General features: G+C 61.8%; 2 protein-coding genes across 8 annotated transcripts in view; both read left to right on the top strand.

Annotated features, from left to right (window-relative positions):
* Positions 1 to 7828, top strand: part of PIP5K1C (phosphatidylinositol-4-phosphate 5-kinase type 1 gamma) — a 60085-nt gene extending 52257 nt beyond the window's left edge. For 2 of the 7 annotated variants that reach the window (XM_060145651.1, XM_060145654.1), the window contains exons 16-17: positions 495 to 594; positions 2013 to 2695. In XM_060145651.1, coding sequence (XP_060001634.1) covers positions 495 to 594; positions 2013 to 2636 — 724 coding nt within the window. In that variant the 3' untranslated portion in view covers positions 2637 to 2695. The other 5 variants (XM_060145656.1, XM_060145657.1, XM_060145658.1 and 2 more) reach the window with 5 other exon arrangements.
* A 1654-nt stretch (positions 7829 to 9482) lies between these two features.
* Positions 9483 to 22409, top strand: CACTIN (cactin, spliceosome C complex subunit). Its single transcript, XM_060145650.1, has 10 exons — positions 9483 to 9698; positions 12033 to 12519; positions 15078 to 15173; positions 15632 to 15777; positions 16551 to 16713; positions 16800 to 16914; positions 20075 to 20267; positions 20779 to 20901; positions 20992 to 21272; positions 21773 to 22409. Exons 1-10 carry the CDS (start codon positions 9526 to 9528, stop codon positions 22261 to 22263), a joined length of 2268 nt encoding a protein of 755 aa, XP_060001633.1. The 5' UTR covers positions 9483 to 9525; the 3' UTR covers positions 22264 to 22409.
* The last annotated feature ends 2519 nt before the right edge of the window (positions 22410 to 24928 follow it).

The following is a 24928-nucleotide window of genomic DNA, read 5'->3' as shown; positions in this document are numbered from 1 at the left end:
GCAGCATCCCCCCTTCCCGAGTGGAAGTTTGGTGGGTTCATTCACACAAGGCCCTCCGACAGGCCTGGCACCTAGTAAGTGCTCAGAAAAGAGGAGAAAGAGGTTCTGGCCCCTCGGGGGTAGGTGCCATGTGTCCCCACTTTACAGACGAGGAAACTGAGGTTCCAAGAAAGAACGTGGTCCTCATGGCTGCCCAGCAAGTGAGTGGTGAGGCGGGGATCTGCCCACAGGCGTGAAGCTGAGCAAATAGAGGGGGAAGGGCCCGCCTGCTCGGGGGTGGGCACATTGTTCCCTGGGCTGCAGCAGTGCTTGGGGGTGTTCTGTTTGTTTTGTGCGGGAACTAGAACGTGTCAGACAGGATGCATCCCTGCAGTCGGACTCCCTGCGTCAAGGACGGTGCGGAGCAGGGAGGGTCCTGGGGTGTGGGCTGGAGAAGGCGCGGGCTGTCCAGAGCACCCCCAGCCAGGACTCCCGTGTCTTCCCCGTGTCCCCAGGGAGGGGTCATCCCCGGCCTGTGCCTCTGCTGCCGTCGAAGTGGAAACTGCCAGCCAGGCCTCAGACGAGGAGGACGCGCCCGCCACAGACATCTACTTTGTAAGTCCTCCCGGGATCCCTCCCGTCGCCGGACCCTCCACCACTTGTGCTCACACATGCACACACACGCACGTGCCTGTACGAACCCACGTGTGCTTACACCCACACCCGTTCACACACGCGCACACTGCTCCCTCACAGGCTCGTGCTGACACGTCGCACACTCAAGGCGCCTGTGCACACCTGCACGTGCACTCACACTCAGGCACACGTGTGTGCTCACCTTTCAACACTCAGGGCCACGTGCCCGGCCAGCACGCTCACACTCAGGTGTTGGGGAGCACCCCCGTCCCTCACCATCCAGCCCAGGCCCTCCGGCCCAGGCCTCATGACCACATCTGGTCACGAGCCAAGGCCCTGTCTTCAGCGGTGCCCCGGGAAACATCTGGAGTCCTCAAGTGCTCGGCCCCGCTGGCCTGAGGGGAGGCCCAGGCCCTGGGTCCCGGGGCAGCCCAGGCTGGCCGTGGTGGGCTGGCATGACGCGCACCTTCTCTCTCTGGGTGGTGGGTGCGGAGGGTGGGCTCCGTGCTCAGGGAGGCCAGGGCCCCGCCGAGAGGGGCAGGTGGGCTCCACACTGCCGACTTCACAGGATGAGGATGCACAGCTGCTCCTGGACGAGGTGGCGTCCGTCAGAGTAGGAAGGGGCCCTGCCCCGGGGACCTGGGACCTCTCTCCAGAGCTGGGGGTCTCCTTCCCCACACACCTCCCATGGGCGGGCAGGGAGCTGAACCAGGAGCCTGGGTGAAGTGGGTGCCCGGGGGCCAGGGAGCCCCCGATAGTAGGTCCTGGAGCCATCTCCCTTGGGTGGCCCTGCTCAGGGATCACATGGTCCCAGTTACAAAAGAGAGGGCCAGACACGCGCCCAGCCGCCCATCCTCTTCCCGGACCTTCATTTTCACTTCTGACCCCTGACCCTGCCCCAGGAAAATGAGCCGGGGCCTGCCCCCTGCCCGGCGCTGGGCCTTGGGGCCTGTTTGGGTGAGCTTGGCCCTCCCGCTGGCATCGCTGCTTCGTAACTAACACCGGCCTCCCTGCTCTCGGTCCCCGAGCCAGTGCTGCCAGGGCACGGCCCTGCCTGGCCTGGAGGGTACCAAGTGCACCCTGTGTGTCCCCCCACCTGCCGTCAGCTCCCGCCGGGGCTGGTTGCTTCCCGCTCTCTGGATCTGGGGGAGGTGGCCCCTGGGGCCGTGTCCTGTCGTGTGCGTCAGGGTTCCGAAATCCCCGAGTGGGCGGCCGGGCCCCGCGCAGCAGAGAAGGAAGCCAGTGGGACCCCTGCCCGCACCTCCTGCTTGGCCAGCGGCTCACCTGCCCCTCCCGGCGCCCTCCCTGCCTGACCACCTGCCAGATCCCTGTGGCTCATCCTGTCACTTCATCCTGTCCTCTGTTTGCTTCCTCCCCCGCCCGCCCGGCCCGCCCAGTTCACCGATGGGAGGTACTGGATTTACTCTCCCCGGCATCGCCGACTGCGGGCCGTGACGCTGAGCTCCTCAGGGACTGTAAGTGACCGTGGCAGGCCTCCAGGGAGCCCAGCCCCGCCCCGCGCCATGGGCAACAGGGAGCCACAGGTCCTGGCTGTTCCTCTTCCTCTGAGAAGGGACTTGGGGAAAATGTCACTGTGGCTGAGGTCAGCCGCGCTGGCCCGTGTGGGGCTCTGTGCTGCAGGCATCCCATGGGGACGTTGCTTACTCCCCTCTGAGGTGGGCATCACTGGGCCTGCGGGCACACAGCTGGGGCTCCAGGGGCTGGCCTGGCTGTGGCAGGGTCTGCATCTGACCCCCATCCCCTGGCCGCCCTTGCCCCTTTTCCCACCCTCCCGGGTCAGGGACGTGCCAGGTGCCCTGCTCCCACTTGTTCAGACCTCGCTGCTGACGGCTCCCACGGGGTGTCTGTCCCCTGAAGGGGGTAGCGTCATGAGTCAGCAGCGGGACTGCAAAGCCAAGCCCTTAATTGCAGGAGAAAGGAGCTGGTGCCTCCATACCCATTTCACAGATGGAGACACCGAGTCCCTGGCTCTCCAGGGAGCCCCTGAGAGTACAGGGTAGACACAATCTGGATCCCAAGCTTCAGGCACCTGTGTGTCTAATAAACGCTTATCCACCCAGCGTGCCTGGAATGCTATGGGGATATTGTGTAGCGGTGGCATCGTTAGTACTTGTTATTGTCATTGTGAGCAATAAATGGGGGCCCAGAGAGGCCAAGTAACCTCCTAGAGGCACACAGCACTCAAACGGGCAGGACAAGGCAAAGGCCTAAAGCGAGACTTTGTGTTCTCAAGATGAGGCCCCTTGGAGACCACACTCCAGCCCCGTCAGCAGCCCCTCTGAGCGTCACTGGGTGTCGGGCGCTGCCGGGCGAGCCTGAAAAAGGGAGACTGCTTCCACAGCCCTCCCACCATGCTCGGTCCAGCCAGGGATGCCGCTCCCCAGAGATGGTCCCAGAGTCGGGGACACGTGGCGTGCAAGGGCCATGGGGTGGGGTGCTGTGGCAGAGGCTGCCTGGAGGGGGGTTGACACGGACTTTTGAGAAGCGCGTAGGGTGTGGGGAGGCAGAAGAGGAAGGGCGGTCTTGGCTGGAGCACCGAAGAGGCAGGAGCCTGGAGGCCGACGGGAGGAGAGGAAGCGGCAAGAGGAAGGCTGGACGCCGAGGCCCGCCGTGCGGGGCAGGCGTGCCCTTGGCCCAACTTCCGTGGGTCACCCAGGGCCGGCTCTTCACGGGGTTCCCTGCGGGACCCCTGTGTCATCCCCACTCTGAGCCCAGCAGGGCAGCCACCCCAGTGTCAGGGCCTGCTGTGGCCCCAGACGGGCCCGGCCCCGCCCCCCGGGCTCCCAGGTGGGCAGGGGGCCAGGGGGGTCATTGCTTTGTGACCCCCTGAAGGAATGAGCGGGGCCCGAGCTGGGGTCTCGCCCTGCTGCCCCAGATGCTTTGTGTGAACCCCTCCATAGGTGGACACGGTTCTCGTGGGTGCACGGCCTGGGCCCACATGGGTACCGGGACGGCCTGTGAGCTGCGGGGATGGTGGGGTGGTGGGGTGGAGAGGCGGCCGGCGGGCCCCGAGGGCAGCAGGGCAGAAGCTGGTTGCTGGTGGTGCCCCAACCCCGCCGAGGAGGGGTGGGTCTTGGGGTGCCATCGTGGGCTTAGGGGCCGTGGGACGCCCAGGGGGACGCGGCCAGGACAGGTGTGTTCTCTGGCGGCAGGGGTGGAGGTCACAGGCTGTGGGGGACGTTGAAGGAAGAGAGAACAGAAGGCGGCCGGGGGAGCCCCAAGAATGTTCTGGTGGTGAGAGCAGACCTGGGAGGGACGAGGGGGCCGGAGGAATGTATGTCCTCCCCGCAGTGGGACCCGGACTGGGACCCCACCCCAGACGCAGCTGGAGGAAGACCATCCTGTGGCCCCTCGGCGGCCAGTCCCCGCTCTGCCTGTCCCCAGGCCGGAACTTGGGCTCCGCTGCGCCCCCTCCCCAGGAAGGTGACCCCGGGCTCTTGGAGCGGGGCAGGGAGGCCTCTGCTGCTTGCTCTCTGGGTGGCGCCTGCCTGGGTCTCTCCTGAGCAAACCTGTGTGTGCCGGTGCTGAAACGCTTCCCGGGTCAGGAAATGGGCCACCCCCGTCGCCACCACTCAGGGCCCCCAGCAGAGGGTCTCCAGGGTGCTGCCGGGCTAGGCTGGAGGTCAGGGTGCCATGGCGGGGGGTGGGGGTGGGGGTGGACAGCAGAGCAAACCAAGCCCCGCCCACCCTCCCCGCCTCCTGCTGTGCCGGCCCTGCCTTGACACCCCCCCACCACTCACCGCTTCCTGCTGCCCGCCCCACCGCGCTCTGGCCACTCAGCCCCAGAGGCCCGGCCCCCCGCCCCGCCGAGCCCGAGGGCCATCCGGGTTGGGGCAGGTCCCCGTCAGGGAGAGGGCAGCGGGGGCTGAGCCGCCCACCCGTGCCGCCTCGGGGGCCCCCTCTTTTATTTCTGTTTCTTCCTTCCTTCCTGTCGCCTCTGTCGCACCTCCTCGCACCTTGCTCTTCTTCTGCGCCCTTCCCGCACGTGCTGCCCGCCTGCCCTCCAGCCCACCGATGAGAGGAGCTGGGTGTACTCCCCGCTTCACTATAGCACGCAGGCCCACCCCGCCTCCGACGGCGAGAGCGACACAGTAAGTGCGCCGCGGCTGGCCAGCCGGGCCCACTCGGGGCTCAGGCCTGTGGCCTTGGCCAAGGAGGGCCTGAGAGCCTGGCCTCCAGGCACCCCGGGACTGACAGGGAAACTGAGGCCCAGGGTGGGAGGGGCAGCCGGGCTCTACTATGCGGGGGCCTGTGTCCAGCCCTCATGGCTCCTGGGGTCCCTGGCCCTCGGCATCAGCTGTGGGGCCCGACCCGGCCAGGGGAGGCCCGGCGGGTGTGGGTCTGGCCCCGGCCCAACATGGCCTCACCCGCCCCCTGCCTCTTCAGTAATTCCTATGCAGGCACTGATGGAGCCGAGTGTCTGCTGCTGCCCCGGCTGCTCCCTGGAGGTGCTGCCCACCTGCTCAGCCCAGAGCTCGGGAGACGCCCGCCTGGCCGCCGGCCCTCACCCTCGCCCTCCCCTCGACGGCGCGGACGCTCGGGCTGCAGCGATCCCAATCCGGGCGACTCACCTGGCCCCGGCTCCCTGTCAGCTCCCTATGCCTGATACTGTGAACCCTCCTGAGTTTCCGATCATGTATTTATTTGGGGCCCTTATTCTTTGCACAGACATGGCAGCACACATGTGTGTTTTTTTAGAAAAAGAAAAAGGCCAAAAAAAACACAAAACCACCACACAATGGAAAAGAAAAAACTCCATTCCACTGCACTTCTGGTTCTTTGCTGTGCTTGCATGTGTCTTGCTGAGGGAACCAGGCCCTAGGCTCTGGGGACCTGCACCCCAGTGGAATCCATTCCAAGTCCTGGCCAGGATGGACGGGCCCCTGGGATGGAAGGGCCGCCGGGTCCCCAGGGCGCCTCTGGAGGCCTCCCATCGCGCCTGCCAGGTGCTCTTGGCTCAGGGTTTTGGGCCAAGAGCCGGACACAGTCCTTGAGGGTGGCCGGGCGGTGGCTGGGGGCGCTCTCCACCCTGTCACCCCTGCCATCTCTCAGCATCTGTTTCCCACCTCCCCGGTGACCTTGAGCAGGAATCACCAGGCGTGATTAGAACCTCCATGTGGACGCATGGCCGCCCCCTCTCAATGGAACTCAGGGCCGTGGGCTTACCTCTCCTCCAGAAGACGGACCAAGCTGGGAGGAGGCGGCCGGGCCCTCAGCCCACGGGACTTACCGAGAGCCGTGTCCTGGAGCAGAGCCCCACAGTCAGGTGCCCGGCCTAGAGGACCAGACCCCCTTGAGTAAGAGGACTGAGGTGGGCATCCTCTTTCTTTTTAATGGTGGGGGCACCAGTGCCGATTGAAGGACAGGAGAAGAAATTCTTGGTGAAAAGCAAATTTTTTTTTTTTTTGGATGGTCATCTTCAGCAGGGCAACCACTGCTGGGCCCAGAGCCCCACAGGTCAGCCGCCAGGGGCCCCTGCTGTGTCCACAGCAGGCTGCTGGAGCTGGCAGCTTTGCAGGGTCTCTCCCGCCTCTGGAGAGGGACACAACAGGGATGGTTTCCCCTGGCCCGCCCCGCCCTGCATGGGAGGAGCTGGGAGCTAGCGTGGAGTGGAAGTTGCACCTTCTGGGAAAATTTCTCCCCACCTTTGCCTCCCTGGTGGAGCCTGAGACAGCTGGAGAACCCACCGACCCAGGAATTTGATTTTTTGAGTCCATTGCAAACTGCGTACACTGCTGTCTTCGTGCTCGGCGGGCCCCCTCCTCGCCTCCCCGGCACAGCCTGCTTCGTGCGCCTGGCCAGAACCTGGTGTCTAGCTGCACCCCTCCTCCCTGGAGAACCGGGCTGCGCCCTGGGGGCTCTCCCCGCGCAGGGCCGCCAGGGACACTTCAGCACGAAGCAGCTCTGGGAAGAGGACCTGTCCGAACAAGCCTGCAGTGTCCTGGACTAGAAGCAAAACAGCGTCCTCCCCTCCTGTCCACGGAAGGTATGTCCAGACTCCAGAACGTCCTCGCCTGGACTTCACACGGGCGCCCTCTTCAGTGCCTGCCCCGTCCTGCCCAGGGGGAAGCGGGCTGAGTGGGCAGAGGTCTGAAGGGGACGAACAGGGACTGCTGAGTCGCCCAAAAGCCGACCGGAGTCCCCGCCCAGGCCCCCAGAGGCCGCGCACAGAGACACTGTGTCCCGTGGGGACCACCAGAGCATCGGGCCCCACGTCCAGGGCGCCCTTAGCCACCTGGAGCTGCAGGAGCTGGGCCCCTCAGGCTTTCCTGAGTGAACCACAGAACAAATGCATCAGTCCGATGCTGACTTGGAGAAATTTGCAAACCTTCTGGTGATCGAGACGTTTTCATTTTTGTGCTAAGTCATGAACACCCCTTTGAAGACCCCCTTTGTGTTAGTTGCATTCTTTGTCCCTTTTTCAGAGAACTGTCACACGGATGCAAAGTGGTCTGCGGACTGGGCCGATGGGAGGCATGTGCTTATGGTCAGGGCAAGGGTAGGAAGGCAGGACCTTATTTATCACGTATAGTGAACTCGCGGCCTTCCCCAGACCCCCAGCAAGGAGGGCCCTGGACCCAGCCAGCTGTCGCCCCCACCCCGCCCCAGGATGGAAGTCTGTCGACTCCTTTGTGGCGATGTCCTGGTTCTGTCGCAGCTCGTCCCTGACGGCTGCTGTCACTGCGAACGTGGGCACGAGTGTACAAATGAAAGGCGTGTTCTGAGACTGACAAGGTGGAACCTCCGGTGTGTCCCCTGCTGGCCTCTGGCCTCTGCCTCCTCTCGCCCTCTCCCTCCACCACCTGGCTCAGTGCAATACTCCCGTCCCACTGGGGCCCCCTGCCATGGTACTGTCGCCGCAGCCCCTCGGTCCCCACTCCGGGACGAGCACCCTTGGCCACCTCTGGTGGTTCAGTTGCATCGCCTGTCCCCATCCCAACCCCGTTTTTATGGCCGAACTGATTTACAAACACAACGAAACTGCAAACCTTGTGTGTCTTAATTCTCACCGGGGGTTCCGTGTGCTCAGCCCCCATGGTCTGGTGTGTGACAATCCGGGGCACAGCCTCCTCGGGCACAGGACGCCATCCCGCTCAAACCCAGAGCCATGGGCGCCTCTGTAACCGCAGCCACTGCTGGCCCTGTAACACTCATATGCAGCCCCGGGACCCCACCCCCCAGCCCCGCCATCCCCCCCCCCTTTTTACTTGGAAGAGATCTCTCTAATAAATCGGGTAATAAGCATTAGCCACCTCTTTGTCTCTCTGTGCGTTCCGATGGTCTGAGTGGGAGTTTAAGGACTGACTTTGAAGGAGAGCACAAAGAAACCTTAGTAAGAATCAAAATAATTAAATAACGACAACGGACCCGAATGCCTTAATAGTAGTGAGTTCCAGTTCAGCTCGGATAAACTTAAAAGCTCACATCAGTGCAACCCAGCTGGAAGGAACAAACACTCCCCGGAGTTTGTATTTGTTCTGCCAGAGTCTCTCAAGTTGAGTAATGCGTGGACCCCTTTTAAGGGGAAAATATTTCTCCCGGACTCCCAATTTGAGAAACACTGCATTGAAAATAAGATCCTGTCTGTAAACAAGCCCTTGGAAAACCCAGTTTTAATCCCAGACGCAGACGGCTCGGCTTGTTTATACACAAGACTAGGCGATCGAGAATGTGCTCACCTTACATTCAGAGATGAGTATCCAGATAAGCTCAAGGATGCATCTGCATCGGGAAAATCACCAGGACAACCCACATCCCATGACAGGCAGTCATCAAGGGTTCCCTTTGCGCCACCACCGCCACCTCGGCACCAAGCAGAGCATACAAAGCTAGCATCTAGGGTGGTGTTAGGAAGTTGTGTTATAAGATAAACATTTAAAGTATTAAGTGCCATTCTCTGGGGTGGGCTGGGAGAGCTCAGGGCAGGACTTCGGGACTTCGGGGTCCTTCAGATCTCCGGGCCTCCATTCTTGCCCCTCCAGTCTTGCCCCTGCCTGCCTGCCCTGAAGGGACCCCACCTAACGACCCCTTTCATCCCTCCCTGCTCAAAGCCCTCTTACGGTTCGCCAGCACCCAGAGGACAAAGCTGGACCACCAAGTTCAAATCCCAGCTCTGCACTGCCTCATTGAGAGCGGGAGTGTTACAGTGACTTTCACTCTCTGAGCCTCAGTTTCCCCCCCTATAAAATGGGTTAATGGGGAACTTGAGTTATCCAAGTTATGTTTTGTTTTTTTACCTTAACCCCTGAAACACATAGGTATTATTGGCGGGTGGTGAAGCATGATGGTGATTCTCACAGAGGGTCAGCCCAGCATCTAAGGCTTTTCCGTCTCCGTCCCAGCTCCCACCCCTCACCTCCTTGGGCAACCTGAACTCTCACCTACGGTGAGGCTTCCCCGCCTCCACAGGCCGCGAGACCTCGCCCCCGGGACACGCCTCCCTTGGCTACGCCCCGAGACCCCGCCTTCTCTTGATCCCGCCTCCTAGGCCCCGCCCACGCCGGCTCCAGTTCCTCTCTGGACCTGCTTCTTGGTCCCGCCTCCCAAGCTCCGCCCCCTCACAGTTCCTGGTTCGTCCTTGCTCCGCCCACTGCTCCTCTGGCTCCCTAAGGCTCGAGGACCCACCTGGGCCTGCCCCCAGTACTGCCTGAAGAACGAATCCCCAGCCCTAGCGACAACAGTCCGGCAGGAGTTCATTACGCAGGCCACGTTTGAGGACGGTGGGGAGGTTATGGGAGGGTCGGAATCCCCGAAGGATGAGCCGCGAGATGGGTTCCTATCTCCCTGCTCAGGCGTGGGTGGGGCAGCCAGGCACGCGCCGCGATCGAGGAAGGCCCCCGGCGCAGGTCCCGGATATTTGTGTCCGCGCCGACGCCACCGTCCCAGCCGATGGGTCGCGATACACGCTCTCGCTCGCGGTCGGCTGGTCGCAGGGGCCGAAGGCAGCGGAGGCGGAGTGGGAGTCGGAGTCGGAGCCGAAGTTGTAGCGGGAGCCATGGGCGGCGAAACCGACGTCGCCGGGACGACGAGAGGCGGCGCAGGCGAAGGAGCCGGGAGCGCAGGTAGGGTCGCTGTGTGAGCCGCGCTGGGGGTCCGGCTCCAGCCCTCGGGGAGCTGGGAGACCCCCGAGTTAGTCAGGGAGGGCTTCCGGAAGAAGGGGACGTCCGAGCACGTCGGGGTTAACCAGGCAGCGAAAGGAAAGCGAGAGGCGTTCCAGGCAGGGCGCCTGGTGGTTGGAAGTACAGCAGGAGGCGCCGTGAGCGAGGCGGAGGGGAGTCGATGAGGTCGGAGAGGAAGCGGGAGACCAGATCGTGCGGTCTTGTGTACCGTGGTGAAGGGTTTGACTGTTATTTGGAGGGGAGTAGGGAGCTGTGGAGGATTTTGAACCAGGGAGCGATGTGGTCTGGATTACTTTGCAGAACTCTTGCTGGTTTTCGCGTGGAGAAGGGACTGAGCGTGTCGGCAGGAGTGACACCAGGGAGGAGGAAGATAGTGCAGCTGTCCAGGCAACAGATGATGATGGCCTTCAGGAGAGGGAGGCTGTGGGGAGGTACAGTTGGAAAATGGGGAGATTTGAGAGGGATTTCCGAAGTAGAGGTGACAGCACTTGCCAGTGGAGGTGGGGTGTGAGAGGGAAGAACTGTTGATGGCAGGTGGCAGGACTCAACTGACTCCTGAGACTTGGTGCTCGGCCGCCCCTCAGCCCGCAGCCCTCTTCTTCTGGAGATGGGGCACCTGGCCAGACTTGGCTTGAGTCTGCTCCAGCACAAAGGAACCAGCACCGTGATAGGGACTGACTCTCAGACCTGCGTCCTAGTGCTGGCTCAGCCCATAACTGACTGTGACACTCAGGCCAGTACCTGCCCCACTGTCCCCCAGATTTCCTCATCTGTGCCCTCAGGATCTCCACGGGGCTTCTCCAGGCGTGCGCTGTCTCCCATCCCTCCAGCCTGTTTTCCACACCATAGCCAGAGTGACTGTTGTCAGACATAGCTGATCACCTTCTAGGTTTGAGAAGGTGGCTTTTCCTTTTGAGTCTCATAAGATCATTGTCACCTAGGAATTCCAGGAAGATATAAGCAGAGGGAATAGTAAAGAGATGGTTTAAACCAGGGCTTGGCAAATTACAGCCTGTGGACCAAGCATAGTTTTTACATGCTTAAACGGTGAGGAGAAAAAAAAAAACCAAAAGAATAGTATTTCATGACACGTGAAGATTATTTGGGTTGGCCGAAAAGTTCATTCGGGTTTTTCCACAAGATGTTACAGAAAAACCCAAACAAACTTTTTGGCCAACCCAGTATATGAAATTCAGGTTTTGGTGTCCAGAAGTAAAATTTTATTGAACAAATGTATGCCTATTTATTCATGTACTGTCCGTGGCTGCTTTTGCACTGTGACTGCAGGGTTGAGTAGTTGTGCCATAGACGCTCTGGCTCTTAACAGAAAAAGTTTGCTAACTCTGGTTTCAGCTCCTGGCCTTGATGTTTTAGCATTGGTTCACATGTAGTTGTGAATCTTGTTATTATCAGCTAGGGGTTTCTAAGATTTTAGTTATTCACAAGAATCAGCCACCCTAGAAATGTAATTAGAGTCAATGTCATTTATGAAGATTTGATTAGATTGGCAGTCTGTATTTACGTACTTGAAAATCAAATAATTGATTTTCATGGTGTAGATTCTTTGATGTGAACTTAGTAAGTGGAGCATTTGGCAAACTAAAGACAGATTTAGTTGCTCAGAGGCCCCCAACATTAAAGAATCTATCCCCAGGATTCGTATGTTGCCTTCCCTGCTCGTAGTGCCCTTCCAAGGCTCTGTATTCCCTACAGTCTTACTCCAGTTCACTACTGCCCGTCCTATAGGACCAGATAAACACCATCTTCTCCTGTAAGCCCTCCCTGGACACCTTGGACAGCGCTTGTAGCTCCTGCACCATCTGGCCCCAAGCCTGCCTCCCTGCCTTCCCCTCCTCCCTCTCTCCCTCTCACTCACTCTGCTCCAGACACACAGGCCTGCCTGCTGCTTCTTGAATAAGCCAAGTAAATTCCTGCCCCAGGGCCTTTGCTCTTGCTGTGCCCTCTCCCTGGATCACTGTTTCTCCAGATGACCGCCTAGCTCCCTCCCCCACTTGCTCCAGCGTTACTTCCTCAGAGAGATCGTCTCTGACCTCTCCACACCCAGTGCTGCATCACTGTCTTGGTAGCTCATGGTACCATCTAGTGTCACACTGTGTGTTTGTTGATGTGCAGGCAGGGGCCATCAATGTTTTGGTCACTGCCGTGTCCCCAGAACCTAGAACAGCTCCTGGCACCCAGCAGGCGCCCAGTAAAGGGCGGTGGGATGGATGGCTGGCCAGCAGGCAGCGAGCAGAGCTTCACGGGTTCCCTCTGCAGGTTGGATTCGGATGAGAAGCAGTGGCAGCAGCGGCGAGGCAGGCAGAGCCGGAGCCCCCCGCCAGCCCACCGGCGCTCCCAGGACCGCTCCTCTCAGTCCGACTCGGGTGACGAGCGGCAGCGGCAGCGGGGCCGATGGGCCCGCCAGTGGCAGCAGCGGCCACACTGCTGGTCCCCCAGCTCCTCCGCATCCAGCTCCGCGTCCCCGGGCCACTCCCAGAGCCCTCGGGCGGCGGCGGCGGTCCTGAGCCAGCGGCAGAGCCTGCAGGAGCGGCTGCGCCTGCGCGAGGAGCGGAAGCAGCAGGAGGAGTTGATGAAGGCCTTCGAGACGCCCGAGGAGAAGCGGGCGCGGCGGCTGGCCAAGAAGGAGGCCAAGGAGAGGAAGCAGCGCGAGAAGATGGGCTGGGGCGAGGAGTACATGGGCTACACCAACACCGACAACCCCTTCGGGGACAACAACCTGCTGGGCACCTTCATCTGGAACAAGGTGAGCCCGAGGTGGCCACCGGCCACAGCCCTTACTTCTGCTTGTGTTGCTCGCCAGGTCTTCCTGTGCTTCTGCCGCTTTTTGCTTCATGAACTGTTTACAACTTATTTTCAAAGACGTTGCTTAGCATTCTCAGCACACGTGCCCAGGTCGTACCTGGCCATCGAGAATGTATTTTTACCCACACGTGTGCACACACTGGCTCCGCCAGCTTTTCCCACGCTGTCTCGTGCGGTGTACAGTCTCAGGCACTCTGCCCACAGAACCAGCCTAACCTCAAGACAGCTTCTCAGCGTCACATGCCCAGGGTGGGATTTCACCTCAGAGCTGTCACCTCATCCTTGAGATGAACACTACACACCAGGACTTCTCCTGCGGTCCAGTGGTTAAGACTCTGTGCTTCCACTGCAGGGGGCGTGGGTTTGACCTCTGGTCTGGGAACTAAGATCCCGCATTCTGTGCAGTGCGGCCAAAACAGATAAATAAAAGACTAAAAAAACCCACAAAACTACACACCAATCCCTTACCCACCGGCCGGGGCCTTGGGCACTTGGAGTAAAGCAACACAATTTCCCTCGCAGTCCTGGAGGCCAGAAGTACAAAGTCAAGGTGTCAGCAGAGCCACGTTCCCTCTGGAGGTTCTGGGGAGGATCCTTTCTCGCCTCTTCCAGCTTCTGGTGGCTGCTCGCCACCCTTGGCTTGTAGCTGCATCACTCCAGTCTCTGCTTCTGTCGTCACGTGGCTGTCTTCCCTCAGTGTCTGTGTCCTCACGTGATGTTCTCCTCTCTGTGTCTCTGAGTCCAGAGTTCCCTCATCTTATAAGGACACCAGTCACTGGACTAAGGCCCAGCCTAGTCTGGCACGACATCAACTAATCACATCCGCAGAGACCCTGTTTCCAAATAAGGTCATGTTCCCGGATTCCCGGGTTGGGACGTGGACATACCTATGTGGAGGACAAATTCGACCCGACACAGCTGTGGGGAGGGTGAGAGCCGGTGGACACAGGCGGAAGCCACCGTATCTACCGCTGTCTACATACACTCTGAGCTCACAGCACCTCAGGGCCTTTGCACTCACCATTCCTCTACCTGGAGCACCCCCAAGCCCTCCCCATGGCTGTTTCTTCCTCATTATCAAGGCACTGCTTCTCCCTTCCTAGTGCTTTACTAACAGACGTGAATCATGCGCCTGCCAGGTGCTGGGTACCGTGTGGGCCCTGCACATGCGTCAGTGAGCGACAGAGAGAGACGCCTGTCCTTGTGCGGCCATCAGTCTCAGGGGAGGCTGGCTGTAAATAACTCATTTAGCTGAGTCCGCAGAGGAAGGAACGAAGGCAGGCGGGGGTGGGCGAGGAGGCTGCAGTTGAAACGCACGGGTCCAGAGAGGTCTCGTTGCAGAGGTGACATCTAAACACATGTCCCACTTTATGGCGTGTGATTCCTGTGGACTGTGAGCTCAGCGGGGCAGGCTCTGTCCCAGGCGCTGGTACGCAGTCGGCCCTCAGTAAATGTCGAATGGGTGAGCGGGCCTCGGGGCGTCTGAGAAGCCCCGGCCCAGCCTCTGAGGCCTCTGTAGTCGGGGGAGGGTACTAGACGGCCCAACTGTGTGAGCGGTGTCACGCGTCTTGTCCCGGTGTCCTCGGGGCGCTGGGCTGGCAGAGTGGGCAGGCATGGTGTTGGCCACGAACATGCCTCTCCGGGCTGGGCATTGGTCGAGGGCTCAGTGTCTGCGTGCGGGCTCTCCCCGTCCAGGCCCTCTGCAGCTGTTGTGTGTGGCCGTAGAGACGAAGTGCGGTCATTGTCACTGTGTGGCGGTGGCCCCGGGCCGGGCCACGCCGTGTCACCCTGGGGGCACGCTTTTCTGTGCACAGGGGCTCCTGGAACGACCCTCGGAGCCGGCGGAGGTGACAGGAGGCACGGGTCTTGGCACGTGCCACCCACAACAGTTGTGAGATGACTTGGGAGGGGCGGGGAGTCTCCGGGAGCCTGTGCCCGGGCCCCTCCATCAGGTGAGGGCACAGACAGGGAGGAGCCGCTCTCCGTGCTCGGGGTGCCCCGAGGGGTCCGTGAGCCAGGACCCCGGCGAGTGTGCTTTCAGAGTCCCCCTCTCGCTCAGCCGCTGGTTCTGCCCCTCCGCGTGGCTGCTGGGGGTCTGAGCTGCTGAGAGCCGGACACCACCCAGCCGGTGCGGCCAGGCTTGCGTGTAAAACAAGAGTCAGCAGCCCCAAGTAAGACTGTCCCGTGTGTGACATGGTCGTGTTCTGCAGGGGCGGGGCTGCCTCTCCCTGTGTCTCAGCACACGGCTCGGGGCAGAGGGCGCCCCACGATGCTGGAGTGTACTGAACCGATTCTGCAGGCGAACGGGGGGCCGCGTCTTCCGCTGGAAGTCGGGGTGTGGCCGCGGGCAGGTCACTTCTCCCTCAGCCTCGTGCTCCTCATCGGCAGAGCGGGTGCTTCGGTCTGGTGGATGCCCGCCTCGTAGAGCAGCAGGGGGTCCTGGGGTGGGCGGCAGGAGGGGGCATCGCTGCTCAGCGGGCGTGTCGTTGGCCCTTCCAGGCCCTGGAGAAGAAGGGGATCAGCCACCTGGAGGAGAAGGAGCTGAAGGAGCGGAACAAGAGGATCCAGGAGGACAACCGGCTGGAGCTGCAGAAGGTGGGGCGCCCCGGGCCACCCTCCTTCCCTCCTGAGGGCTCCCAGGCTGGCTCACCCTGGCTTACGTCAAGGGGGACCTGATTGGCTTACGTGGAGAGTCCAGGGGACATTGGCTTCAGGCACGGCTGGATCCAGGGGCTCGGGCAGTGACTCCAGAGAGCTGTTTCCCTCCAGCTCGGCTCTGCTGGCCTCTGGGATTTATTCTAAGACGCTCCCTGCTGGGTGGCCAAAGTGGCCCTGGCTGCTGAAGGCTGCTGTGTCTCTAGCAAAAGGAGGGCTCCTTCTGCCACAGGGTGTGTCCAGCGTTTCAGGCGTCCCCAGACCGATTCCTGTGTCCGGGGCCGGGCCATGGGTGTGGTCCCACCCGCCCCTAGGGAGCCCCCCAGCCTGACAGGATGAAGGCAGACCCACAAGACCCCCATCGTACGCTGGCCGCTCATGTCCTCGTGTGCCCACAGGTAAAGCAGCTGCGGCTGGAGCGCGAGCGGGAGAAGGCCATGCGGGAGCAGGAGCTGGAGCTGCTGCAGCGCGAGAAGGAGGCGGAGCACTTCAAGACGTGGGAGGAGCAGGAGGACCACTTCCACCTGCAGCAGGCGAAGCTGCGGTGCGTGCGCCACCCTCCGCCCGCCGCCCTCCGCCCGCCCCCGCCCCCGGGTGCAGGGAGCGCGCCTCGCCACCCCCCCGTGTTGCCCCTGGGCCCTCGGCTTTCCACCTCCTCCTCCTCCTCGGGGTCCCTCCTGACCCTCTTTCGGGCGCTGCTTCCCGTCGCTTCCTTCATCGCGCCTGTCTCCCCAGGGGCCGGGTGCCAAGGGGTCACACGAATGTGCTGCTGAGCAGAGAGTGCCGGGTGCCCCGCCATCCCCAGGCCACAGGGTGGTTCACTCAGCAGCCTCGTCTAGAGTCAAGAAAAGTGAGGCTCCTGCGGTGTCTAGAGTTGCCCGAGCTCACACGGGGTGTGTGAGCTCCAGGCCCGGCCCCTTCTCACCTTGCTGCTCACCAGCCGCGCCAGCCCCCAGGGGCTCAGACCTGCCTGGTCCCAGGGCTCCCTGGGGTTGGACCAGGGTCAGCCTCTGATGCGTTTTCCCACACACAGCACTGAGGCTCCAGATCTTTCACCCCGGGTGGGCCTCTCTGACCCTGTGTCCCCGCCCGCCCACTGCTCTTCAGACCCCTTGCTCCCGTCTCTGCCCCTTTCAGGGCCTGTGCCTTCCAGCTGACCTGTCTTGCTCCTCTGCCTGACGCCTCCTCTTCCAGGAAGCCTTCCCTGACCACCACCCACACGGGCTCCTCCCCTGGCTCCAGTCAACCCCCGCGGGCGAGGTCTTTAGGAGGGTGGACACAGCCCCAGCTTTGACACTGCCCCCCGCTCCCCGGCAGCTCCAAGATCCGCATCCGGGATGGGCGGGCCAAGCCCATCGACCTCCTGGCCAAGTACATCAGCGCTGAGGACGACGACCTGGCTGTGGAGATGCACGAGCCCTACACCTTCCTCAACGGCCTCACGGTGGCCGACATGGAAGACCTGCTGGAGGACATCCAGGTACGGCCCTGCTGTGCGCCTGGCACTGCTGCTGCCACCCCAGCCCCGGGCGTGCCTTCACCCACCGTCTGCACCTCCGCCTCCAGGTGTACATGGAGCTCGAGCAGGGCAAGAACGCGGACTTCTGGCGGGACATGACCATCATCACAGAGGATGAGATCGCCAAGCTTCGCAAGCTGGAGGCCTCGGGCAAGGGGCCAGGTAATGCGGGCCGGGCCACCGGAGACACACCGGGCTGTGCCCTCGGGGAGGCACCTCTGGGTCTGGTGGGAGCCGCTTGGGCCGGGTGGCTCCACAGAAGAGGCCTCGGCTTCCTCTCTGGGGGTCTCCCTGCCAGGGCCTGTCTGCGAGCCACCAGGGGGCAGCACTGGGCAGCGGGGGCAGCGGGTCCTGAGCGAGGCGCTCTCCCGCTGGCATGCGGGCTCACCCAAGCAGCACCAGTGGCTTCCTTTAAACAGCTGCTTAGCGCTGGGCTTTCCCGGGAGTGGCGTCTGTGGGTTTTCTGTTTGGGTTTCAAGTTTTCGTCAGAGGCTTTGTCCGCTTGAGAACAGGACCTGACTGCACTTGGCGGGAACCTGTGCAGCGTGGCGTGCTTCTTTAATCAACTTTTCTTTTCCTCAGCATGATTGCCTGCACATAATTGCAAGGGAGACAAGCTCTAAAGCATGGTCTCTCCCCCCAACACTGCTGACATTTGGGCCCAGACCGTTCTCTGTGGGGCCGTCCTAGGCCCTGTGGGGTGTGGAGCAGCCTCCCTGCCCCACCCACTCAGTGGCAGGAGCCCCTGGTCGTGACAACCACAGATGTCCCCTGACATGGCCCAGTGTCCCCTGGCGGGAGGCAGATTCAACTCCAGTTGAGAGGCACTGTTCTAAGAGCTCGTTGGCAACCACTGCAGTCCCACCCCTCCCGCCCCCCTGAAGCCACCGGCTTTAATGACATCTAGCTCCTGGGGGCCTTGAGCCTGTGTCACTAAGCTCTCAGCTCCATGTCAGTGCCCACCCATGGTGGCTGAGGACGAATGCCCTCCCTTTCCTGAGCCTGTGTAAGTGCTGTTCTCTGCTCAGTTGGGGGTGGTCGGGGAGGTTTCCTTCCTCTTAGGAAAAGGAGGAGCATCCTTTATCTTTGTAAGTGGAGTTTTATTTCTCCCGTAGCGGGGCACATCTTGTAGTAATTTCCAGAGAAAGGAAAGGACTCTTTGCTATCAGAAATGGGTGTCCAGGGGAATTCCCTGGAAGTCCAGTGGTTAGGACTCTGTGTTTTCACTGCCGAGGGCCCAGGTTCAATCCCTGGTCGGGGAACTAAGATCCCGCAAGCCACGTGGCACGGCCAAAAACAACAACGACAATGACGAAAAATAAATGCATGTCCAGAAACATCTGCTTTGGTGGCAGTGGTGCTGGTTGGGAGGGTGCTGCAGGGCCCTTGGACAGAATGACAGTTACAGGTGTGGCTCTGGGTGCACACCCGGGCCTCCCAGCAGCTTGGCCACCTGGGGCCGATCGGTGACCTCCCCAGAGCATGGTTGTTCCTTGCATCGCACGGGGTTGAGAAAACACCTCCGGGAGGCGTGGCCACTTGCGTGAAGAGGAGTGAGTACATGGTCGTCAAGCATTCAAAACAGCGCCCGCTCTTAGGATGCCAACGCCTCAGCGCAAGGACCGTGGGTGGGGGATTCTGCACCACCGACCCCACCTTCCCCAGGGGGTCAGACACCTGGGAGGCTCCCATCAGGCCCCCTGCCCCGTCCCTGGGCCCTTTCTCCCCACTCCCTCTTCCACCGCGGGTGGGTTGTCTGCTGCCACCCTCCTGCAGCTTCCTGCACTCGCCCCAGAGGAGGAGCCCCTTTCTGGGACCCCACATCTCTCTTTCCTGTGGTTTGTGCCCTCGCATCCTCCAGTAACTTGTAGAGAGAGGCAGGAAATTGTTGGCGTCCCACGTGTCAGGAAATGTCTTCTCTCCCCTTGGCTGGTGGCCGCGGGGCAGGGGGACGTTGTGCTGGGTCTCTTCCGTTTCCAGGGCTCCCCGCATGCCTTGCCCACGGTCCCTCCTGTGGCACTTCCCTTCCCTCTCCCCCTCCCTGCCACGTCAGTCACCCCTCTGTCCCCTTTCCCTTCTCGCGTGTTACGGTCAGGGTCCCAGGTGTCCTCAAAGAGAGTGTTTGTGTTTGTCTTCTTTTTGCCTGATTTCTGAGAGAAGAGGGGGAACTTCTTGTCTTCACCACTCCTGGAGCCCCTCAGAGGCGGCCTTCATTTTAAATTAAGTTGGCCCTTCCCTTTCCTTTCGCTTTTCCCCTTTTCTTTCTTCCCCCCCCCCCCTCCTTTTCTTCTCTTTGCAGCTGGGAAATCCTAACTGTACAATAGAGCGTGCAGTAGGAAGTGGGTCCCCTTACAATCCCTGTGGGTCCTCCCAGGGAGCATCTCTGAGGAGAAGCCTTCCCCCCACCCAAACGGTGCCACCCCCTCTCCTGAAATGGTGTCCCAGAGGGCACTCAGCCGGCACTCTCCAGCCAGGCCTGTTGGTGGACCCTTGGGTGGCATCCAAACCCAGGACCTGGCTTCCTTTAAGCAGTGGCTCAGCACCCGGGGCTTCTGTGGGAGCGGCGCCCACTGGGGCTGTCTGTTTGGGTTGTAAGTTAGCACCGGTGGCTCCATCTGTCTGAGCGAGCAGAGGCCTGGCTTCTGTTTGAGGTCTGTGCAGGATGCAGCTCTGCTTGGCCGGGTGTGAAGGGTGTCGCCGAATTGGGTTTTGGTCCCGTGATGTGTCTGCACCTGCTACAGACCGAGGCCGGGCTGCCGGCCCTGTGGGTCTGCTGCTGAGGCCAGGGCTGCTTGGGAGCCCAGGTGCTGATTCCAGGGTCCCAGGTTGGTTGGCTGGAGGGGACTCGGGTTCTTGACCCTGTCTGATCATCTGGGCTTGGAGAAGCCGGCTTTGGAGCAGGGAACACGAGCCGGTTGCCTGCCCCCACGTTCACCCAGCAGCTGCGTACGGAGCTCCCTGCCCTTGGAAAGCCGGGAATCAGGCATCCAGGCCAAGGGAGCAGTCTGGTAGTTGACGAAGGCTTCCCAGTAGAAAGGATGCTCTCGCTGAGGACTGAGGATGGCTGGGATCTAGGAGGCGGACTCGATGTGGAAGAACTTATTGCTGGTGGGAAGCACCCACCGCATGTGCAGGGGCCTTGGGGCAGGGCAGGGGTCGGAAGGGCACAGCGTGCTGTCTGATGAGCCACAAACAAGGAAGCCAGCCATTGTGAGGGAGAGCTGGGGTCAGGCAGCATTGGCCTCACCCTCAGGGGCCTCTCAGTCTAGAGGGTTAGGACCTGGGCCCAGCCCCATGCCGAGCAGCCCTCACCCCACTGCAGGTGAGCGGCGAGAGGGGGTCAACGCCTCGGTCAGTTCCGACGTGCAGTCGGTCTTCAAGGGGAAGACGTACAGCCAGCTGCAGGTCATCTTCCAGGGCATCGAGGGCAAGATACGGGCCGGGGGCCCCAACCTAGACATGGGCTACTGGGAGAGCCTGCTGCAGCAGCTGCGTGCCCACATGGCCCGTGCCAGGTGAGCTGGTGGGGCTTCCCTGGGAGCCACAAGCTGGGGCCCCAGCTGGAAGGCCCCCGCCCAGCCCCCAGCAGCCTGCCCGCCTTCCTTCCGGCCTCTACTTAGCACCTGGTCTTTGTTTTCCCCGGGTCAGCGGACATCCCAGGAAGCCCTCAAGGCTGCTGTCCCCCGCCTTCCACAGGCCCCGTACCCTCTGTGTATGAATTCTCCTCGTGCTTGGCGCTGTCATGTAAACACGGCCCCTGTCTGTCGCTAAGTGCAGTCACTTCTAAATTTATCCTCTTCCTCGCCTGTCCCCCATCCTTTTCCAGCCCAGCTTCGCCCTTAGGTCACGCCTGCATGTGAACACCCCAGTACAGGGACCTGCCCCCTCCCGGTGTCCGCCTGTGTCGTGGCCACTTGCTGCCCTCAAACTCCGGGTCCTTGCAGCAAAATGGGGGGGTCATGAGAAGTCCTTGGGGGGGGCCTTCCCCCTTGGAGTGTCAGGGTGACCACCCGGCCTGCGTTCCAGGCTCCGCGAGCGGCACCAGGACGTGCTGCGGCAGAAGCTGTACAAGCTGAAGCAGGAGCAGGGGGTGGAGAGCGAGCCCCTGTTCCCCATCCTCAAGCAGGAGCCGCAGTCTCCGGGCCACAGGTAGGCCTGGGTCTGGACGTCCCCTGCCGGGCGGCGGGACTAGAAGCCCCGCCCACTGCCCGCCCCGCTCAGTCCAGCCCTCTCTCGCAGCCTGGAGACTGAGGACCCGGCCCCCACCCCGCCCGGGCCCTCGGAGGGTGGCGCTACTGAGCCCGAGGCGGAAGCCGCCGCACCGGCGGAGGGCGAGGCGGACGGGGAGGCGGTGCTCATGGAGGAGGATCTGATCCAACAGAGCCTGGACGACTACGACGCCGGCAAGTACAGCCCGCGGCTGCTCACGGCCCACGAGCTGCCGCTGGACGCCCACGTGCTGGAGCCGGACGAGGACCTGCAGCGCCTGCAGCTGTCCAGGCAGCAGCTCCAGGTCACAGGTGCGGGGCGGGGCCAGCAGGGGGCGGAGCCTCCCCTTGGTGAAGGGGGCGTTGGTGGTGAACCCGCTCTCGATCCTGCTTTGCGCTCCGCCGCCTACTCTCTTGAGAGTGTCCGTTCATTCACCTGCTCGGTCGCTCGTTTGTTCGTTGTGGGCGTGACCGGCTGGCTGGTCCCAAGGACACAGGGGTGGTGGTCTTTACTTCCCGTGCCCAGCTCTGCTCTGAGCTCCTTATACTGCCCGCTTGCCCGGGCCTTGGCCTTCCTGGGCAGCCATCGTCCCGGAACAGCGGAGAAACGGCCTCGGAAAGGCCCCGGTCCGGGGGTCCCACTGCGGGCTTCTGACCACCAGGCTCTTCGGCCAACCCGGCAGGGGACACGTGGTGTTTGGTGCCCACCCGGGAGGGCGGGGGGCACCGGGCAGGCGGGCCCGGGTCGGGGCATGTGACCGGGAAAGGGAGGCTGCGGTGCCGGGGTCCCGGTTAACGCGCCCCGCCCGCAGGCGACGCCACCGAGAGCGCGGAGGACATCTTCTTCCGACGCGCTAAGGAGGGCATGGGCCAGGACGAGGCGCAGTTCAGCGTGGAGATGCCGCTGACGGGCAAGGCCTACCTGTGGGCGGACAAGTACCGGCCGCGCAAGCCGCGCTTCTTCAACCGCGTGCACACGGGCTTCGAGTGGAACAAGTACAACCAGACGCACTACGACTTCGACAACCCGCCGCCCAAGATCGTGCAGGGCTACAAGTTCAACATCTTCTACCCCGACCTCATCGACAAGCGCTCCACGCCCGAGTACTTCCTGGAGGCCTGCGCCGACAACAAGGATTTCGCCACGCTCCGCTTCCACGCCGGGCCGCCCTACGAGGACATCGCCTTCAAGATCGTCAACCGCGAGTGGGAGTACTCGCACCGCCACGGCTTCCGCTGCCAGTTCGCCAACGGCATCTTCCAGCTCTGGTTCCACTTCAAGCGCTACCGCTACCGCCGGTGACCGGCGGGCCCCCTCCCGGACCCCTGCGAACTGACCAGGGGTGTGGGAAGCCAGCAGCCTCCCCTGGCTGGGCCTCCTCCTTGCGGGGCCTCACTTCCTGGTGTGAACAGGGGTCGCTGCGGAGCCTGCCTCAGAGAGCTGAGGGGACCCACCACCAGGCGGGCCTGGGGCATTGACGCACAGGAGGGGCTGCTGATGGGATTTTCAGAGCCCAGGGAACCAAGCAGGCGTCTCCAGACCTCAGTCCTTGGATTGACGCTGAGGCCCACCCAAGAAACAGGCCCTGCATCACCGGGGCTTGCAGGGCGTTGCTCAGCCCCTGGACATGGCCAGCGGCTTCAGGACCCAGGCTCCAGGCCCTTGAGTGCATGTTCCCGGAGAGGCCACCCGGGGACGTCTGTGGTCCCCCAGCTCGCCCCTGGTGCTGGCTGGGGTCAGCCTCCGCCCGGTGGGCACGGAGGATGCGTCACCACCCGCCATCAGGTCTGGGAACATCCTTCCACAGCCACCGAGCACAGGAGCCCCAGGGTGCGGCTGTGGCGCCCCATCGGGCCTCTGGGCCTCTGCGCGTCCCTCAAGGCTGCGCTCCTAGAGCCATTTCCCAGCCACCACAGGGCTGCCCTCCTTGTTGGCAAGTCTCAGACACGGGCAGTCAAGGGCCTGGCAGGTACGATCACTCACCCAGTCATAGACTGTCAACGGTGCCCCAGGCGGGCCCACCCCAGAAACAGATTGCTTTTAGCGTTTTCTTACGGAGACATTTCCAACCTCAAGTGGTCAGAAGCCTGAAGGGCCGCTGCCAGCTCCTCAGACAGCCTCGCCCAAATACCCTATTTCATCTGGAAACGTTTCTGTTTCAGGCTGTTTCTCTAAAACGATTTTTTTAGGTGGGGGGGTGGGGGGGAATCTTGTTTATTTTCATTTAATTGGTCTACTTGTGAGATTGCATGTTTCTTTTCAATAAACATTTTATTTTGGAATAAGTTTAGGTTTTCAGAAATGCTGCAGAGATAGTCTAGTGTTCCCGCACCCCACACTCAGCTGTCCCCATTGTTAACGCCTTACGTAACCACAGCACATCTGTCACAACTAAGGCACTAAACAGCCAAGACCTTTTGAAAACAACCACCACACCTAAAGATAGTCAGTGACAGTTCCTCAGGGAGCCCCTCGTAGTCTGAGGGCTTCCTCCCGCTTTGTCCCCCACCCCCGGCCTCAGCTCCCAGAAGGAGGCTGTACTTCTGAACGCTCCAGGAGGTGCGCAGCTGCTCACCTAGGCCAGGGGACGATGCTCACTGGTGTCTGGGGACATCTGTGCTGGTCATGATCTGGGGGGCTCCTGACATCGCAGCGTGGGGGCCAGGGATGCTGTTCCACACCTCACAGGGCCCACGATAGCCCCCCACAGAGAGTAATCTGCCCCTGTGTCCCCAGCGCTGAGGCTGACACTCCCCAGGCCACTGGTCATCTACCAACCCCGACTTAACAATGTCCGAGGAGCCTCTGGCTCAGCTCTGGCCTCCACTGCCCTGCCCCACCCCACACATGCTCATACATCCGTAAACATGTTCTAGACAGCAGGGCTTGGGGCCTCGGCAGGGAAGTGCATCTGGTCATGGGATGCCCAATCCCCACTGCAGACCCTGTCCCACCCAGCCAGCCTGGTCCAGAATGAAGACTACCCTTTAGAGCAGAACACAGACCATATCCATCCCCTTTGGAACCCTCCACAGGTGTTAGTAATCAATTGCTGATTGCCAGAGCAATCTTAGAATCCTCTGGGCAGCCGCTACCAATTAATCCCTGGCCTGCTCCACTGTCATCGAGTGTGGGACAGGCCCCGGGAGCAGGGACGGGAGCAGGGAGCAGGGTTGAGTCGGGGGCAGAGCCGGGAGGCACTTTCGCGCCTAGCAGGGTGCTTGGTCACCAGATGGGTCGGGCCTTGTTCTGTTCTCAGAGCACAGGCTCTGTGTGGCTGCAATAGCCTGGCCTTTAGCCTGTGTTTTGTGGACCTCACGCCAGCCCTGCATGACAGGGCTTGTGTCCATTTGGGGAAACAGGCTCACAGAGGCACATGTTTTCAAGCCTAGAAAGCAGCAGTCAGGGTTAGAACCCGGGTTTCTCCAACCTCCCATTCCCAGCCCGTTTCCCCACCTGCCCCCCGAGGAGTCCTCCCAGCCCCAGCATCCTGGTTCCTCCTTACGCCCCTCCTGCAATCCGGGCAGGGAGTCTACCCAGGGGAGGTGGTGGCTCTGAGCAGGGGAACAAGGTGGCTGTGACCCCGACTCGCTGGGCACGTGTTTAGCCAGGAGCCCCCCGTCCAGAGGGAGGAGAGCTGGGCTCAGTCGCCCTCCAGGCAAGGAGTCAGGGTAGGGCAGGGGAGGCACTGAGTCTGGGGGGCCCCAGAAGGGACACTGAAGGCTCCCTGGAGGAGGGGAGGGATGCCCGTTCTGGGCCTGGGAGGACGGGGCTGCCGGGCAGAGAAGGAGGGTGGGGCCTGCCTTGCAGAGGAAAAGGCAACAAGTGCGCCCAGGGCAGGGCCGAATGCAAGTCCAGCTGCTGTACTCTTTCCCAGGGCACTGGGGAGCCATAGAGGGTGAGTAAGCTGGGCAGGGCACAAGTTGAGTGTCAGGAAGACCCCTCAGGCAGACTGGAGGCACATCAC

The sequence above is a fragment of the Lagenorhynchus albirostris genome, chromosome 3 (assembly GCF_949774975.1).
Source record: "Lagenorhynchus albirostris chromosome 3, mLagAlb1.1, whole genome shotgun sequence".
Lineage (NCBI taxonomy): Eukaryota > Metazoa > Chordata > Mammalia > Artiodactyla > Delphinidae > Lagenorhynchus > Lagenorhynchus albirostris.
This window is presented reverse-complemented; position numbering and strand designations above follow the sequence as displayed.

What these genes read in the sequence shown, in the direction of transcription:
- CACTIN (XM_060145650.1), top strand. Translation starts at nt 9,526, where the DNA reads ATGGGTCGCGATACACGCTCTCGCTCGCGGTCGGCTGGTCGCAGGGGC. An exon ending in CTGCAGCAGGCGAAGCTGCG is followed by an intron (nt 15,778 to 16,550) that starts GTGCGTGCGCCA and finishes GCTCCCCGGCAG; the next exon opens with CTCCAAGATCCGCATCCGGG. An exon ending in CCGCAGTCTCCGGGCCACAG is followed by an intron (nt 20,902 to 20,991) that starts GTAGGCCTGGGT and finishes CCTCTCTCGCAG; the next exon opens with CCTGGAGACTGAGGACCCGG.